Raw genomic sequence first — 18,507 nt, forward strand, 5'->3', positions numbered from 1 at the left:
CTTCGATGCATCCTGCGCCCATCATTCTGCATCCGTGCATATATACAACTGTCATTTAGTTCCAGTCAAGTTGGGGAGCATGCACTGGTACAGCGCATTGCCGCACCCACTACACGATGAAACAACTCGGGATCCCGGTTGGCAACCCCCTAGGCAGACACACGGTCCAGTCCCACCCTCCGGAAATGACCCACTATTTGCCACAGCCAGGTGTTACGTGGGCGACCCCTTGGCCTGGTCCAGCCACTCGAGTCCCCAACAATGAGGATCTTATGAGCTGGATCGCCCTCGGGTAAGCGTGCCACATGGCCGTAGTGCCGTAACTGACGCTCCCTCACAATGCAGGTCATGTGCCTCATTCGGGACTCCATGAGCAAAACAAAGTCAAACCAACGGTACCCAAGGATTTTCCTGAGAGACGCAGTACCAAAGGAGTCCAGTCTTCGTCTCAGGTCACTGGATAGCGTCCATGTCTCACAACCATATAGTAAGACAGGAAGCACCAGGACTCTTCGTCCTTTTGCAGAGATATCAGAAGTGCCACACTCCCATTTCCAGAGACCTCATGACACCCTATGCTCTCCCAATCCGTTTACTGACTTCATAGGAAGAGTCACCAGAGACATGAACGTCACTGCCAAGATAAGTAAACCTCTCAATGACGAGGTCGACACTCTCTCCACAGACAGACACACTGCTGATGGTCGTACCCAAGAGGTCATTAAAAGCCTGGATGTTGGTTTTTATCAGGACCCTCGCATGCCAAGACACTCGGACCCCTCGCTCAGTCTCTCGAGCAGCCTGATCAGAGCCTCCATTGACTCTGCGAAGATCAGAGCATCGTCAGCAAAGTCAAGATCCATGAATCTCTCTTCACCAACAGATGCCCCACAGCCGCTGGACCCCATGACCTTGCCCCACACCCAGTCCATACAAGCATTGAACAGAGTAGGATATAACACTAACATGTTTTCTATGTTTTTAGGTGGTTATAACTCTTTACTTTCCACGTAATCGAGGTAATGCATATGTAATCGTGAAAAAATTCCACCACCGTTTTTCGAACTCCTTAAGTGTGAAAATATCGTTTTAATATAAAGTTTGATTTTAAATAGAGATAAATGATTGTGTATCGATGTTATCAATTAGTTATGATGAGAAACAAAGAGATATGATATTTGAGAGATATTACCCAACAGGAAGTGGTTCTCATGGCCTTTTCCTCAATCTCAGAATACGAGAAAGTCGAGAGGAGCGCACTCCCAATTTTTGTTTTTTATTTTGGTGGCAACAGCTTGCAGAAAATAACGTTATAAATAGACGGACTATAATTATGTTGTCACAAAAGGGGTATGAGGCTGCTGATATTTTCAAACAACTAGATTTGTTGCACGCTAAATATTTTGATGCCAATGGCAATTGAGATAGCGACAATCGAGTGGATGATGTGGTGCCTGTAAGCTCTGGCACTGATGGAGATACGAGGGACGTTCAAAAAGATTCCGCACTTTTATATTTTCATTGGAAATGGTGAAGACTGGAGGAGTAGTAATTGGGCATTACAAAGTTGGTACGACGACACTGGGAAAATTGCATCGCAAAGGAAGGTGACTATGTAGAAAAGTGATGTCATTTGTTTTCGAAATTCTTAATAAATAGAGTTAAAAATAAGTGCGGAAACTTTTTGAACGTCCCTCGTAGTTGTCTCTGGTGGCTCTGAACTGACTTCCCCTTCTTCCCTCAACTTCCGTTTTCTTCCCCTTTCCCTTTACCAGTCCAGCTGCTGACCGCAGTGTCGTTTCATTTTTATCACGAAACATAAAATGTGTTGCAAATAACAAAATTGTCTGTTGTGTGTTCCTTCAGGTAAAAATGGCAGACCGAATCTAACAAATTCAAATGGAAAGGTTTCTTCAACATCAGATGACAAAGCCAAACCTTCGGGTCGAAGATTAATTAATGGGCCCGATGGATCAAAATGGGTAAGTAAGTGGGGTGAAACTCTACGTGAACGCGGGGTTATCCTGATTTATGTCTGCTCTTGTTTAAACTCTTTTTTGTTATTCTTTATTTTTTTGTGAATAAATATATTCATATATTGCTTAGTTATTTCCCCTCTTTGGGGCATTTCTGATATTTTGGGATGTTAACTTCCTTGATATTAACCTGTTGTGACTGGGGCTGGAAATTCGATGTAAATACGGTTATCCCCATGTCAGCCTTGGGGTGACATCTAAAGATCCGTTTCACAGTATGAGACAGTATTCTGCTGCCATCTAGTGGATAAAATAACATTATGTTGCACAAATTTGTGAATATATGTTGTGAAAGAATGAATCTCAACACACTGAAAAAGGTTTGGGGCAGCCACCCGTATATTGTTCCTGGGTGCAAAAGACTTAAATTTAACACAACAATGTTGCTAATTTGAGTTCCCAGAATGAACTGAATTAGTTTGGCAAGATGGAGATTTTATAGTCTGTAAACTGGAAGTGACGTCAGTCTGGGTGCCGGAGCAGGAAGTGATGTCAGTCTGGGCGCCGGAACAGGAAGTGACGTCAGATCAGGCAGGTTTTCCCCATATCTGTTGTGCAGAAATAACAGAAATAGGTTTACGGCCCCCTGTCCCGGCGGGTAATCACCTCCACTTGGTCCACTCAGCTCGCTCCTAGTCGCACGTGTGTGACAATGTGTTTTGGCACTCTAAGTTATCTCATCAATATTCATGAGTGGGGTGGAGCCCTCAACCAAAACATAATGCGGTATACTGTAAATGAGAAGCTGTAAATCCAGTTTTAGAACAAACTGAAAGGGAAGCATTAGTTGAATCAAGTGATGAAACTGATGCATACGGCACTGTACGACCGGACCACTATGATATACCTGGTGAATTCAGATGCACGAAACTTCAGCGTGGCAAAAAGGATAAATGGCTGCAATCATTAGCCGAAGGGTAAGAATGACGCTAGCCATCCAAGTACTGTTCGCAATGCAGCTGTGTTACGGGAGTCTCCAGGGCTTGCCCTGTGGTAGACTGCAATAACACAAGCGGGAACGTTGGTCGTGCGGATCGGGCGCTAACATTCTACCCTCTCGTGCCGCAAGGAATTGAAGAAATGTTGTAAGAAAAGTGCATAAAGAAACACGCTTGTACTGTCCCGATTGCAACGTCAGGTCGTGAGTTGGTGACTGTTTCAAAACATGTCACATGAAGGACGTGTACTAAATCTGCATCAAGACATCAGACATCGCCTTTCTTCGGTATTGATTTTGTCATTTTAGTATTTAGATGTTCCTGTTACACATAATAACATTTTTCCTGTTAATAAAATGAGCAACGTTTTTGGCTCGTTTTTCTGGAGGTTAAAGAGCATTTTGAACTTTTCAAGCCAGTTTCCCCATTTTCGCCTGATTAGGCCAAAGCCATCAGGTCGATGTTGGGGGGCAAACTGCTCAGGACAGAAATGAAACCTTTATTACTAAACTACTGGTATGTATATAAACTTGTAGTGATCACAGTGACGCTAAGATTCACACCGTCAGAAAGACGGTGATTTATTTATTTTATGTTGGGAACAGACCAAGCCTCAACCTGACGCGCACACAGTCACTAACAGAGACAGAGTTAATGGCCCAATGAATCGATACATAATAATGAAATATATTAATCAAATGAAGGAAATAGAATGTGCAATGTAACAAAAACACGAATGGAACAACCTTCCCCATTTCTCCTGATGGAGATAATAAATCCAAAGACAACACAACGAACAATAGACAACTGTCCGACCCAATCCAATGTAGTGGGGACAGTTGACGATGGAATGGTGAGTGAAAAATTTTGTGAATGGTAGGCAATGTAAAGGTTGTCCTACCAGTTTCCAGATGTAGTGTATGATCAGGTGTTTGGGAGTGCTCTCTCTGATGAAGATGTGTCCAATCTGTACAAACTCATACAAACTAGCAAGCACGAGGCAGACCGTACATCAAGACCAGAACAATAATCCAAGATAAACAATGTGTAATCCAAAAATGTGAACAATGTATGAACACACAGACGGACAATCGCGATCCCTTGGCGCCTTTCCGGTTCCCTTTTTAAGGCTAGATCTTCTTCCCAGCAGCCCTTGCACCCTCTGAAACTGTCCAATAGCATTATACCACTAGGGCCACTGGAATATGTAGTACCTTTTTACATAGTGCTGCTTCATTTTATACATATTTTAACATATAAATACGCTTATATACTGCATACATACTCTAAATGGCGCAGTAAATACTTACGCACATTACAGATATAACTTCTTTTCTTGTGTTTTTGACAGATAGTAGATTTAGACCATGGAGTTTTAATGAACCACGAGGGCAGAGCTCTTCAAGACTCACAAGGCAGACCCCTGAGAGTGCAACTTGGGGGAGACGGACGCACAATTATTGGTAGGTAGTATTTTTTTAATGTTATAGTTCATTTGCAACACATCATAAAAGAAATATTTTAAATTTATATCAGTGCAAGATGAGTTTGTTAAAAAGATCAGAAAGAAAACATATGGCTCAGTGACAAATGTCATCAAACATAAGTGTCACTTATCTCCATTTTGAATCAGTTAAAGATGGTGAAGTCCCCAAGGTCCACTTCAGCATCTGTGGATCAGCCCACCAAGGTTTTTACCTTCAGATCAAAATGCACTGAACCCCTATGACTCGCAGGTGGTGGGCATCCTCATGTTGCCCGTTCATACTTCCCCAATGGATCAAGGCCCAGGTGCTTGCCCTGGTCATGCCGTCACCTATGGCAGCGAGCTTTGGGTGGTGAATGAAAGAACGCTATCACAGATACAAGCAGCGGAAATGAGGGTGTCTGGGCTCAGCCTTACAGATTAGGTGAGGGGCGCAGACATTCGTGAGGAGCTCAAAGTAGAGTTGATGGCAGCCAGGGGTCACTACGTTAGACCTCAGTCTGGTTTGGAAGTCCATTGCAATGCATTACCAACATGTCCTTCAGGTAACATCCATATGTTTACTGAGCTCCGGTTAATCTTGTAGGTATGAGAGCTGGTCACAGCGTGTTATCTTGTCACAATGTGATTCTGTGATGTAGAGCCCCTAGCATTGCCATGCTAACCAACCTATTTTTTTTTTTGGAAATTCTATGTAAATACGGTTATTCCCGCATCAGCATTGGGGTGACATCTAAAGATCTGTTTCACAGTATTAGACAGTATTCTTCTACAGTCTAGTGGACAAAATAACATTATGTTGCAAGAAAGCCCCTAGTATTGCATTGCTAACCAACCTATTTTTCAATTTAATATAAGATCATGAAGGAACTCCTTTGATCAGCTCTGATGGACTCCCATTATTTGGACACGGACGAGATAGCCGACCTGTGGTGAGTCCCAAGGGGAAGCCTGTGCTTGCAGTAGGAGGCAAGCCGTTGAGAGACATCGATCGCATTTGGCCAAAGTGGACCACGACAACAGCGCAACCAACCACATCTACAACCACCAGCACCACAACTACCACGACTACAACAACTACTACACCAGAGCCAACCACGGTGCCCACTACAGTGGAAATAACCACAGAGGATACCACCACTGAGCCCACAATACCGCCTTGCCCCACCGGCACGTATCCCAGACTAGATGAAGACGGATTTGCTATCGTAACTTGGGATAACACATTTGATTGCCTCCCAGAAGGTAAGTGCTAACAATATTTTGTAGAGTCAAAGTGACTTTAGACCTCCAGCAGTGGGCTGTTTAGAAATTGGGCGATAAAATTTGAGCTGTAAGGGATCTGAGCCTGTTTTTTTTTTTTTAAAAACAGGGGTTACAGCGGCAGTTTTTAAATCACTTGGAACAACACGGTGTGGAAAGTACAATTGATAAAGTGAGAAATGGAGGCAGAAAGTTTGTCAGTGCAAGCCTTCGTCAGTAAGGTAGGGGCAGGATCTAGGTGGCAGGGAGAGTGATTTAATTTAGATATTACTTCAGCAACATAAGTGGGTGTAGTGGGGTTACATTTAGATAAATAAACTGTAGATTTAGAAGTATAATCAGTCAAGAGAAATGAGGAATGGTTAGTAGAGAAACTTTGATATATGGTCATATGAAAAAGTTTGTGAACCCCTCTCAGCCTGCATAATAACTGACTCTCCTTTCAATAATAAAGATAACAGAGGTATGTCCTTCATTTCCTAGGAACATCTGAGTACTGCGGTGTTTTCCAAACAAAGATTTTTAGTGACGCAGTATTTAGTTGTATGAAATTAAATCAAATGTGAAAAACTGGCTGTGCACAAATGTGGGTCCCCTTGTCATTGTGCTGATTTGAATGCCTGTCACTGCTCAATGCTGATTGGTTGATGAGCTCGTTACGCCTTGAACTTCATAGGCAGGTGTGTCCAATCATGAGATATAAAGGTATTTAAGGTGGTCAATTACAAGTTGTGCTTCCTTCCCTTTGACTCTCCTCTGAAGAGTGACAGCATGGGATCCTCAAAGCAACTCTCCAAAGATCTGAAAACAAAGATTGTTGAGTCTCCTGGTTTAGGGGAAGGCTACAAAAAGCCATCTCAGAGGTCTAAACTGTCAGTTTCAACTGTAAGGAATGGAATCAGGAAATGGAAGGCCACAGGCACAGTTGCTGTTAAACCCAGCAGGTCTGGCAGGCCAAGACAAATACAGGAGCGGCATATGAGCAGGATTGTGAGAATGGTTACAGGCAACCCACAGATCACCTCCAAAGACCTGCAAGAACATCTGGCTGCAGATGGTGTATCTGTACATCGTTCTACAATTCAGAACATCTGTATGGCAGGGTGATGAGAAAGAAACCCTTTCTGCACTCATGCCAAAAACAGTCACTTGTTGTATGCTAATGCTCATTCAGACAAGCCAGATTCATTTGGGAACAAAGTGCTTTGGACTGATGAGACAAAAATGGAGTTATTTGGTTGGAACAAAAAGCACTTTGCATGGCAGAAGAAGAACACCGCATTCCAAGAAAAACACCTGCCACCTACTGTCAAATTTGTTGGAGGTTCCATCATGCTGTGGGGTGGGCTGTGTGGCTAGTTCAGGGACTGGGGCCCTTGTTAAAGTCGAGGGTCGGATGAATTCAACCCAATATCAACAAATTCTTCAGGATAATGTTCAAGTATCAGTCACAAAGTTGAAGTTATGCAGGGGTTGGATATTCCAACAAGACAATGACCCAAAACACAGTTGGAAATCTACAAAGACATTCATGCAGAGGGAGAAGTACAATATTCTGGAATGGCCGTCACAGTCCCCTGACTTGAATATCATCGACAATCTATGGGATGATTTGAAGCAGGCTGTCCATCAAATTGAACTGAACTGGAGAGATTTTGTATGAAGAATGGTCAACAATACCTCCATCCAGAATCAGACACTCCTCAGAGGCTATAGGAGGACAGTGTCTAGAGGCGTCTGTTAGATTTGAAAAGGAAGCTCAACTAAGTATTGATGTCATGTCTCTGTTGTGTGCCCACATTTATACACCTGTCTAATTTTGTTATGATGCATATTGCATATTTTCTGTTAATCCAATAAACTTAATGTCACTTCTGAAATCCTACTGTTTCCATAAGGCATGTCAGATATTAAAAGGAAGTTGCTGCTTTGAAAGCTCAGCCAATGAGAAACAAAAATCCAAAGAATTAAGAGGGGTTCCCAAACTTTTTTATGACTGTATGGTCATAAAAGCACGTGGAATATCGACTTCGGGTCATTGTTTTCTGCGCTAGTCATACAGTCATAACGCAGTGTTTTCTTTCAGTACTGTTTAACAAAACAGATCTCCACTAAAGTTAGTGACCGGCAGTGCCGTTCATTCCAGATGGGCCAGTTCAAAGAGGGTAATAAAATGACAGGCCCCAAATTGTAGCCAGAGAACATGATGTCACTTACTGCCGATGAAAAGCCTTAAAAAAAAATCTGACTTTCAAGCATGTTCTACCACAGGAGGCCTTCACTGCGCAGTTCCTTCTGCTGTGCTATGTTTCATTTGGGAGATGTTGGCAATTAATGTCAAGTCCGCTGATCTCCATTTCGGATGTTAGAGGATGTGACAGAAGTTGCGTGTACCTCAGTGGCCCCCCTTGTGTTTCTCTTCCTTGCATTGGGCCTTTTTATGATGTGCTCGCTGCTTATTGACTATTCCTCATGGGTTCCGTAATTTCTTGGTGGCTTTCTAAGCACATCGCAGATTTTACACTCCACAGGGGTTCGAGTGATTGGGAGAGTAAACGGTCGGCTTTCAATTATGGAATGCTGTGATCTAATTATACTGTGGAACACCATGTTTTAACGTTTTAGATGGATTCTGTCTTGTTGGTGTGGATTTCTACTGCTGTAAATAATGAACTCATTCATTTGAGAAAAATGGGTCATGGGAGAAAAAGTTTTTTGCAGATGTTATAATCATAGGGGTCTGTTCTACTCTTACTCTATTCAGTGCTTGTATGGACTGGGTGTTGGGCAGGGTTGTGGGGTCCAGTCGCTGGGGGGCATCTGCTGGTGAAGAGAGATTCACAGATCTTGACTTTGCTGACAATGCTGTGATCTTCGTGGAGTCAATGGAGGCTCTGATGGGGGCTCTCGAGAGACTGAGTGAGGGGTCTGAGTGTCTGGGCTTGTGAGGGTCCTGATAAAAACCAAAGAGCCAGGCCTTTAATGAGCTCTTGGGCACGGCCATCAGCAGTGTGTATGTCTGCGGAGAGAGTGTTGACCTCATCATTGAGAGGTTTACTTGCCTCAGCAGTGACATTCATGACTCTGGTGACTCTTTCTATGAAGTCAGTAGACGGATTGAGAGAGCATGGGGGGGGTCATGAAGTCACTGGAAAGGGGTGTGTGGCACTCCTGATATCTCTGCAAAAGGACGAAGGTCCAAGTCTTCCTGTCTTCCTATAAGGTTGCAAAACATGGACGCTATACAGTGACCTGAGATGAAGACTGGACTCCTGTGTCTCTTCAGAGAGTCCTTGGGTCCTGCTGGTTTGACTTTGTGTTGCTCATGGAGTCCCAAATGAGGCACATGACCTGCATTGTGAGGGAACGTTAGTTACGGAAGTATGGCCATGTGGCGCGATTACCCGATGGTGACCGGCTCACAAGACCCTAATTGTTGCGGACCTCGTCAGTGACATTCATGTCTCTGGTGACTCTTCTTATGAAGTCAGTAAACGGATTGGGAGAGCATGGGGGGTTATGAGGTCACTGGAAAAGGGGTGTGTGGCGCTCCTGATATCTCCAATAGGATGAATATCCAAGTCTTTAGAGTCCTGGTGCTTCCTGTCTTGCTATATGGTTGCGAGACATGGACTCTATCCAGTGACCTGAGACAAAGACTGGACTCCTTCATGTGTGTCTCTCCGGAATATCCTTGGGTACTGTTGGGTCCCGAATGAGGCACATGACCTGCATTGTGAGGGAGCATCAGTTACGGCACTATTCCCCAAGGGTTTTCAGACTCATTGTTTAGGACCCGAGCAGCTGGACCAGGCCAAGGGGATGGTCATGTAACATCTGGGACTGGACAATGTGTCTGCCTGGGGGGCTTGCCAACCAGGATCCCAAGCTATTTTGTTATGTGGTGGGTGCGGCAGCGCACTGTACCAGTGCCTGCTCCCCAATCTGACCTGACCTGATACTCATAAAACAATTGAATTGTAACAATAATTGTACGATTTGCCAAAAAGCTCCAAAAGGTTTGTTCAGTCTTCATCATTTGAATGATCCATCTTTCTGTTTTGCAAAACTGCAATAATTCATTATGAGAATATGTGGGTTGGGCATAAATGCAAGAACAAAACCAGGATGGGATGGCAGTCCATCGCATAAGAACATCAGAAATGTGACAGACGAGAGGAGGCCATTCAGTCCATCAAGCTCGTTTGTTTAGCTGACAGCTAAGTTGTCCCCAATATCCCATTCCAGATCCTTCTTAAAGGGTGTTGAGGACTCCATGTCTCTGCAGTTCTGGCTTCAGTCCTTAATATATTCAGTCCTACACATCCATGCTCACTTAGACAATTTTGTCAGCCTCCTCTGTCTGCTGTGGTTACCACTTATATTTATGAATTGAATAAGAAATAGAGGTACAGCAGAGGTGGGACATGTATCTAAGAAAGTGTAGGAAAGCAGGTTGGAGAGCTTATGGACATGTGATGATGAGAGACAAGGAATAAAGTACAGTTAGGTCCATGCAACTTTTTTCTGTACGTTACCACAATGATTGTGTTCAAAAAATGCTTTAGTTGCCTCACATTTTTATGCAATCGTTTTGTTCACCCCACTGAATTAAAGCTGAAAGTCTGCACTTCAACTGCATCAGAGTTGTTTCATTGAAAATTCATTGTGGTGATGTACAGAACCAAAATGAGATAAAAGTTGTCTCTGTCCAAATATTTATAGACCTAACTGTATGTGGGTAAAAAAAAAGGGGGGGGGTTTCCCCCAGAGTGTCGCTCTGAAGAACTGCTTTAGCACCTTTATATTTAAAGAGTGTGTGGTGCTGTTTCAGGCATCCCAAGTCGGGCATAATCCCAAAAATCAGCGTCTTCTGTACTCCCACCTGAGAATCCCAATCTCCAGGTGCAAAAAAACTGAAAAAAGAGGGGTATAACACATGAATTTGGAATGAGGAATGATGAAGTTATAGCCAGTGTGACAGATGGCAGGGGGCCTGGCCCGGTCTGGACACCCTTCTGATGGAAGGACTGGAGGAGAGGACGTGTCCACAGCAATACCTCCCCTGGAACACGAGAGGGAAGCTCAGCCCTGCTGGGGCCTGTGGCCACTACCGGTTGGCGCCTGGACAGTCCCGGAGCACTGGGCTGCAGAAATTCTGAGAGTGCTGCCAAATGAGGATCGGGGTGCACCGGGAGTACTTCAGGGTGCCTATGCAGCACTTCCGACACACCCGGGAAGTGCTGCCGGAAGAGAATCAGAGTATACATGGAGTGCCTCACTCCATTCGAGGAGCCAGAGTCAGGAGGTGAAGGACAAAGCTTGTGTGGAGAGGAGTGGAGGCGACAGAGAGAGAAATAAAGAAAGAGGAAAGGGAAGAGAGAGGAAGAGGTAAGAAGAAGGGACGGAGCAATATTGGTTTGGTGATTTGTGGACTGTCTTACTAGAAAGGGAAGAACAGTAAAAGTGTGCGCTGGGACTTGTGTCTTTGTGCCCATCTGTGACGGGTTTGGAGTGCTGTATGGCTGGCCCTGCTTTACCCCCCCCCCCCCCCCCATTTAAATCCAAGTAGCGGAAACTGAACATAAATGAGGCTGAGTTTAAATGGTGAAACAGAGTACTAACCCAAGGTGAAGATGATGAACACACACACCATATGATCCGGTACAGTATGTGCAGGCCTGACTCTTCCCACCCACCAGAGCCATCGTCATCATCATCATCAAGTAGTTTCATGGACCCTGTCAATTTGATACAACCTCATAAATTTCATCAACCTCCGACTTTTCTTTATTTTTTCTGCTAGCTAGTAAAGTAATAGCAAGCCGAAGCTTTCAGCATAATGGCAATGGTAAAGAAGCCTTCAAGAATGGACCAAAGTGCCACAATTCAAGCAGGACAAACGGCTTTGGGAGACTCGCTGTTTGTGCTTCCATACAGAAACAGACGTCATTCTTCAACGCAGACTTTTCTACAGGATAGAAAACACACCTCAGTTTTTCCAAATGGAAAGGAACGCTCATCCCGTTTGACCTACAGCACCTTATTTTTTTTCTTCTTCATTTTCCATTTTCTTAGCCAAACATTTTCTTGCTCTCCGTTATCCAACCGCCATCCCCCATTTAAGTCAATGGAATGTGTTCTGACGTAGGAAATTCACCTTGGAATAACGTGGCCTACTTGAGAAGCAAATGTTACTAATCTACCCCTACAGAGCGCTTGGCTCGGATGGTAAGCTCTTATTATGTAACACGGTAATTGATGTTAGTAGAAGGCAAAGTTTCCGTTTCACGGCCAAAATTCAAGCTGAATTTGACAAGAATGCGTTTGTCTGTTTCACATCATGAATAGCAGAAAGACCCTGCGTTTGTTCTGAGACTGCAGGGTGGACTGGGGTGTCTTAACACTCATTGGTTTAGGGATTTGGAGTCGGCTTTCATTTAGGATGTGATGAAGAACAGTGGCAAAAAAAATATTATTATTATTATTATTATTATTATTATTATTATTATTATTATTATTATTATTATTATTATCTGAGCCCTTTTGGAAATAACCGTATGGGTGTATAAATGTTTCTTTAAATATGGTTTGACCTTCAGATGAGTTACAATAACACAAATCTGTTTTAACTAATAGCACAAAATGATTGTATTGTTCTTTGTGGCCTGTAGAGGGCGTAAGAGCCCCCCAAAACCCTGATGTAACTACACACACACACACACACACACACACGCACACACACACACACACGTACAGTCCCAGGTTCACATCCGGTGTCCTCATTTACAATAACACGGTCCTTTTCCAGACTTCTCACCCTCAGTGTCATACCAGATACCCCACAACACGATGCAGCCCGATAATACCGTCAGTCGCTCACTTTGCTCCTTCCGATTTCCACCATTTCTCCCAGTCGAGTGTTGTCCATCTCCTCTCCTGACTCCGTTTTTAAATTACCGGTGCTCGATCTATTGCATCCGGGGAACACATCCCGGTTTCGACAGGACCGCAGCAGTGTCTGTACAGTCAATATACGATAGCTCCTTCTGGTGGCCCCCACAGAAACCTGAGAGGGCAGCTCCATTGGAATGGGTAGAAATGTTTAAAGAACAAGTGTAACCGACGAAGCTCGATCGGGTCAACCATCCATACCTCACACGCAGGCCCTCATGGACATGTGCAAATGTCTTAATCGGAGAAGATGGACAGATTCCGTTGGCCGCTGTTGTTGCACATTTGGATATTCAGTTATGGATCTGCACACACCATCGTGCGTGACGACTTGGGGTACCGTAAAGATTATACAAGATGGTGCAATAAGAAGATAAGAGAAGGAAAAAGGTTTGGGGATTGTGGAAGAAATTTAACATCTTATTAAAGAAAGAAACTTATCCTCTAACAGGACAAATCAGTAATCAGGTAGGAGAAAAGCTGTTCATTGTTATCTTTTAATTACTCCTCAGCAAAGTGGCTTGGAGGGAGCATCCTTCAAAAACAGTCAGTTACAGCCTGGTCAGAAATGGTCAGAGAAACAAACAATAGAGGTTCATTTTATAAACTACTGAATTTACATAGAGTGTCAATCAATGGAAACATTTACTCGTTTTGTTGGTTTACACCCAAATGACTTATATAAAATAAAAGTCCATCACATTATACTAGCTGTATTATCCCCTGCTGTAAATACCTGGGCTCCTAGAAACTATTAAAATCGTCAGAAAAAAATTTGAAATGCAAAGTCGGAGTTTGTCTTTCCTTGGAGGTTTTGTTTCATTGATGTGCTCACATCACTTGTGTATTAGCGATTAAGCAAGTTTGTATTTCCTCTAAGGTTTCGTTTCATCGATGTGCTTGCCTCGCTTTTGCATTAGCGGCTAAGCAACTTTGTCTTTCCTTGGAGGTTTCGTTTTGCCGATGTCCTCGCCTCACTTGTGTATTAACGGCTAAGCGACTTTGTCTTTCCTTGGAGGTTTCGTTTTGCCGATGTGCTCGCCTCGCTTGTGTATTAACGGCTAAGTAAGTTTGTCTTTCCTCAGATGTTTCGTTTCACTGATGTGCTCGCCTCACTTGTGTATTAACGGCTAAGCGACTTTGTCTTTCCTTGGAGGTTTCGTTTTGCCGATATGCTCGCCTCACTTGTGTATTAATGGCTAAGCGACTTTGTCTTTCCTTGGAGGTTTCGTTTTGCCGATGTGCTCGCCTCGCTTGTGTATTAACGGCTAAGTAAGTTTGTCTTTCCTCAGATGTTTTGTTTCACTGATGTGCTCGCCTCACTTGTGTATTAATAGCTAAGCGACTTTGTCTTTCCTTGGAGGTTTCGTTTTGCCGATGTGCTCGCCTCACTTGTGTATTAACAGCTAAGCGACTTTGTCTTTCCTTGGAGGTTTCGTTTTGCCGATGTGCTCGCCTCACTTGTGTATTAACAGCTAAGCGACTTTGTCTTTCCTTGGAGGTTTCGTTTTGCCGATGTGCTCGCCTCACTTTTGTATTAACGGCTAAGCGACTTTGTCTTTCCTTGAAGGTTTCGTTTTGCCGATGTGCTCGCCTCATTTGTGTATCAGCGGCTAAGCGACTTTGTCTTTCCTTGGAGGTTTCGTTTTGCTGATGTGCTTGCCTCGCTTGTGTATTAGTGGCTAAGTGAATTTGTCTTTCCTCAAATGTTTCATTACACCGATGTACTCGCCTCACTTGTGTATTAGTGTCTAAGTGAAAATGTCTTTCCTCTGAGGTTTCATTTCACCGATGTGCTTGCTTCGCTTGTCTATCAACAGCTAAGTGAGTTTCTCTCACTTCAGAGGTTTTGTTTCGCTGATGTGCTCGCCTTGCTTGTCTATCAGCGGTTAAGCGAGTTTTCCTTTCCTCTGAGGTTTTATTTTGCCAATGTGCTCACCTCACTTGTGTATTAGCAGCTAAGCAAGTTTGTCTTTCCTTGGAGGTTTCGTTTTGCCGATGTGCTCACCTCGCTTGTGTATTAGTAGCTAAGAGAATCTGTCTTTCCTCTGAGGTTTTTTTTCATCGATGTGCTCACCTCGCTTGTGTATTAGCGGCTAAGCAAGTTTGTCTTTCCTTGGCAGTTTCACTTTTGCGATGAAGTCGCTTCTTTCAGCTTCATGCTGTAGCCTCGTTCTTCAGACAGACACACACAGTTCCACGTGTAGACGTTTATATATAAGATTCTAGTTCTTCTTATACCTTTTGAGATGAGCTACCACTCTTGAAATTTCTGTGCATGTAACAATTGTCCATTTTGGTTGTTTATGGGACATCTACTGATTTCTTAGTCATCTCTTAGTCATCTACATCTCTTAGTACATTTTGTTGTTCACTCGGCCCCTGTCTGGCCTCCTGACATGCCCACAAAGGTTTCTGACATTTATTACCCCTTTATTCTGTTTCTTTAAGATGAAAGCTATGTTACCCTAAAATTATTCTTCCACAGGATTCAGCCCATATATTGTCAGGCACACACTCAAGAATCAACCGAGTGATCGTGAAAGACTGAGTCCCAATAGACTCACTGGGGGAAAAAAGAGTGTCGGCTTTTATTCTCGTTGTGGAGGAAGAGGCGGGACCGTGCAAGGGTTAGCGGAAGTGAGGTCAGCAGGAGGGTCGTGGTCTGGACAGGAGGACGGAAGTTGGTGCTGGTTTAACCGGGGTTTCCCCTTCTGTTGATCTGTAGGAAAGGGAGAAGCGAGGTTAGTGCACTTTATCGACCCTCCGGCTGACATCTTACCCTCAGTTAAGCCCTTTGACTGTCTGCTATGCGTACGTGTGTGACATCAGGTACCCAAACAGCCTACTGATCTGCACAAGCAACAATGAGTGGAGGTTGAGACCCAAAACAGTATGGCTGCTCTATAACAACGTACGTCCCTACACTCCTAAAAATGAAAGTGCCAGAGTGGTTCTTCATAGAGGAACCATATTTGGTTCACCAAAAGACCCATCCACATGAAGCCTCCAGAAAGAACCTTCATTTATTTAGATCTGTTACAGGCTCCATACAGTAAATAACCACGACTAGATGGTAGCAGATTTGTGAAATATCAATTGGTTATGATTGCTGCATGCAATAACACAGGCCAAATCCTGGTCTTCTTAATCTGTTCGTGTCTTGCTTGATAGCCCACCATATGTTAAAGATCTCAGCTTTTGTTTTCCAAATATTAGGGAGTTTTCCAAAGCAAAAAGAACCAACTCCATATGCAAAGACCTCTTCCCAGAAGCAATGGAGCCACAAGGGGAACCACACGAGCCAGTAAAGGAGCCATAAAGTGCCATTAAAGACCCAGCATTTTTAAGGGTGTAGTATCCAAATAGTTGCACCCATAGGAACTAACCCACTGAATGACCAAGGAAGCAAAAACACAATAAAAATAATAACATGCAGGAGACTGGGAGACAGGAAGGGGCGGAGTCAGAGACTGGAAGAGGTGGAGTCAGGTGCTCTCACTGGGTGTCTTCTTAGTGCTCTGGAGGGAACAGGAGAGGATGTGATTAGCGACAGCACCTCACCTCGGCCCGGGGTGCCATCACATGCATTGCAGGAGCCCTAAGGGTGATCCACAGGTTGCAAATGCGTGACAATGACAATGACACTAAATTAAAACATACAGGCATTGCTTTTTTTTAAGAAGAATCACCATGATAAAAATTAATAACACGTTAACACAAAATAAAACAAAATGAATTCATTAACAGTGTATTCCTGAGAGGGAGCTCTGCTTTTCCTCCTGCATAAATTAAGGGTGGTTGCATTTGAAGTACTGGGAGAGTTTGGGTTATGGGGGAGTGGGGGGGGAGTGTCTTTGAAGAGTTTTTTATCCATAAACTTGGAAAATTAAATACTGGCAGTGTGATGACAGAATTTGCAGTGATGGCATGGACAACAAGTGACATGGATATTAAAGTGGCCTTGTGATAGCTTGAACAGTGAAATAAATCAAAATATAAGATAAAGCCAAAGTACTTTAACTTTTGTCTTCTTCTTCTTGTGTCGGCTGCTCTCCTTTAGGGGTCGCCACAGTGGATCATCCGTCTCCATCTCTGTCACATTAATTTCTGCCACACCGACTGGCTTCATGTCCACCCTTACCACATCCATAAACCTCCTCTTCGGCCTTAGTCTTCTCCTTCTTCCTTCTTCTTTTCTCAATGTCCCCGTCATCTGCACATGCCCAAACCATCTCAGTGTAGTGTGGTAAAATGAGGTCCACGGCTGACCGGCATCTTCTTAAATAAATAATCGCCTCCCTCGCATCTTGGTAGAATGGGACGTGGTAGTGTGGTGAGAGCGGTGCCCGGGCACAATGCAGGAGTGGACGGCCCTGCACTAAGTGCACAGTTGTATGATCGTCCATGCCATCACATGCATTAGAGGAGCCCTGAGGGTGATCCACAGTTGCACATGCGTGATAATGGCAATTAAACTAAATTAAAACATGCAGGTGTTGCGTTTGTTAAGAGCTAAGAAGGATCATTCATTTCACACTTTACTGAAAAGATCACACACAGCTAGCTGTCAGACTGAAAGAAAGGCAGCCAACATTCCCAGCACAACACCTACACTCAAAATGGAATAAAAAAAAATTACCAGCAGAGATTGCCAAACCTTTAAAAAATTAAACTGAAGTGAAGCCAAAATCCTAATGGTTTATAGACTTGTCTCTATTATTCTCTTTTCCAACCAGTCAATCCAGATCATTTTTTAATAAATTGTCTCATTTTCTCTCATACTGTATATGACCAGAATTTGTTTCTGGTCCAACTACTATCTCATAAAACGCTAAGGCCTGTGTGTGTGTGTGTGTGTGTGTGTGTGCGCGCGTGTGTGTGTGTGCGCGTGTGTGTGTGTGTGTGTGTGCGTGTGTGTGTGTGTGTGTGTGTTTCTAGTCCCTTACAACAACCTGATTGATCAGTTTGATTTGGTGATCTCACCATCTGGACAAATGCCAACCAAGGTTGACTAATCAGTTGGTGTTGCTTGGCCCAATTAAAACCAGCTGTTAACTGGGACCACTTATTCTCTGATTGTGATGGCGGACCTTCTTCAATTATCTGTTTAAACCTTTTATTTTGTGATTTGGGACACTTTTAGCTGAAGATATGGGATTACAATATGTCTCTTCTATTCAATTCAGAGAAGGAGTGACTTTAGAAATTACTAAAATGGAATTTGCTCTCTAATTTTGCTCACTTGTGTATTTAATGAAGTGCCTTACAAGACATGTGGTTGGTTTAGTTTCATAATCATTTATTAAGGTCTAAACATCTTTTAGGATATTACAGTGCCCTCCATAATATTTGAGACAAAGACACATTTTTCCTTAATTTCCACCTCTGCTCTGCGGCTTAAAATTACAAATCAAACAATTCAGACATTGTGATTAAAGTGCAGACTTTCATTTAAGATAGACAAATAGATAGCATAGTCAGCAGGATTACATAGATAGATAGATAAATAGGTAGATAGCATAGTCAGCAAGATTAGATAGATAGATAGATAGATAGATAGATAGATAGATAGATAGATAGATAGATAGATAGATAGATAGATAGATAGATAGATAGATAGATAGATAGATAGATAGATAGATAGATAGATACAGTGGTGTGAAAAACTATTTGCCCCCTTCCTGATTTCTTATTCTTTTGCATGTTTGTCACACAAAATGTTTCTGATCATCAAACACATTTAACCATTAGTCAAATATAACACAAGTAAACACAAAATGCAGTTTGTAAATGGTGGTTTTTATTATTTAGGGAGAAAAAAAAATCC

At 43.2% G+C, this 18,507-nt stretch overlaps 1 protein-coding gene across 1 annotated transcript in view; it reads left to right on the forward strand.

Moving 5' to 3' along the window:
- Window positions 1-18,507, forward strand: part of fndc1 (fibronectin type III domain containing 1) — a 147,123-nt gene that overhangs the window by 90,934 nt on the left and 37,682 nt on the right. The window contains exons 12-14 of the mRNA XM_028792044.2: window positions 1,867-1,982; window positions 4,326-4,437; window positions 5,319-5,705. Coding sequence (XP_028647877.2) covers window positions 1,867-1,982; window positions 4,326-4,437; window positions 5,319-5,705 — 615 coding nt within the window. The remainder of the gene's footprint in view (window positions 1-1,866; window positions 1,983-4,325; window positions 4,438-5,318; window positions 5,706-18,507) is intronic.

The sequence above is a fragment of the Erpetoichthys calabaricus genome, chromosome 15, assembly GCF_900747795.2.
Source record: "Erpetoichthys calabaricus chromosome 15, fErpCal1.3, whole genome shotgun sequence".
Lineage (NCBI taxonomy): Eukaryota > Metazoa > Chordata > Cladistia > Polypteriformes > Polypteridae > Erpetoichthys > Erpetoichthys calabaricus.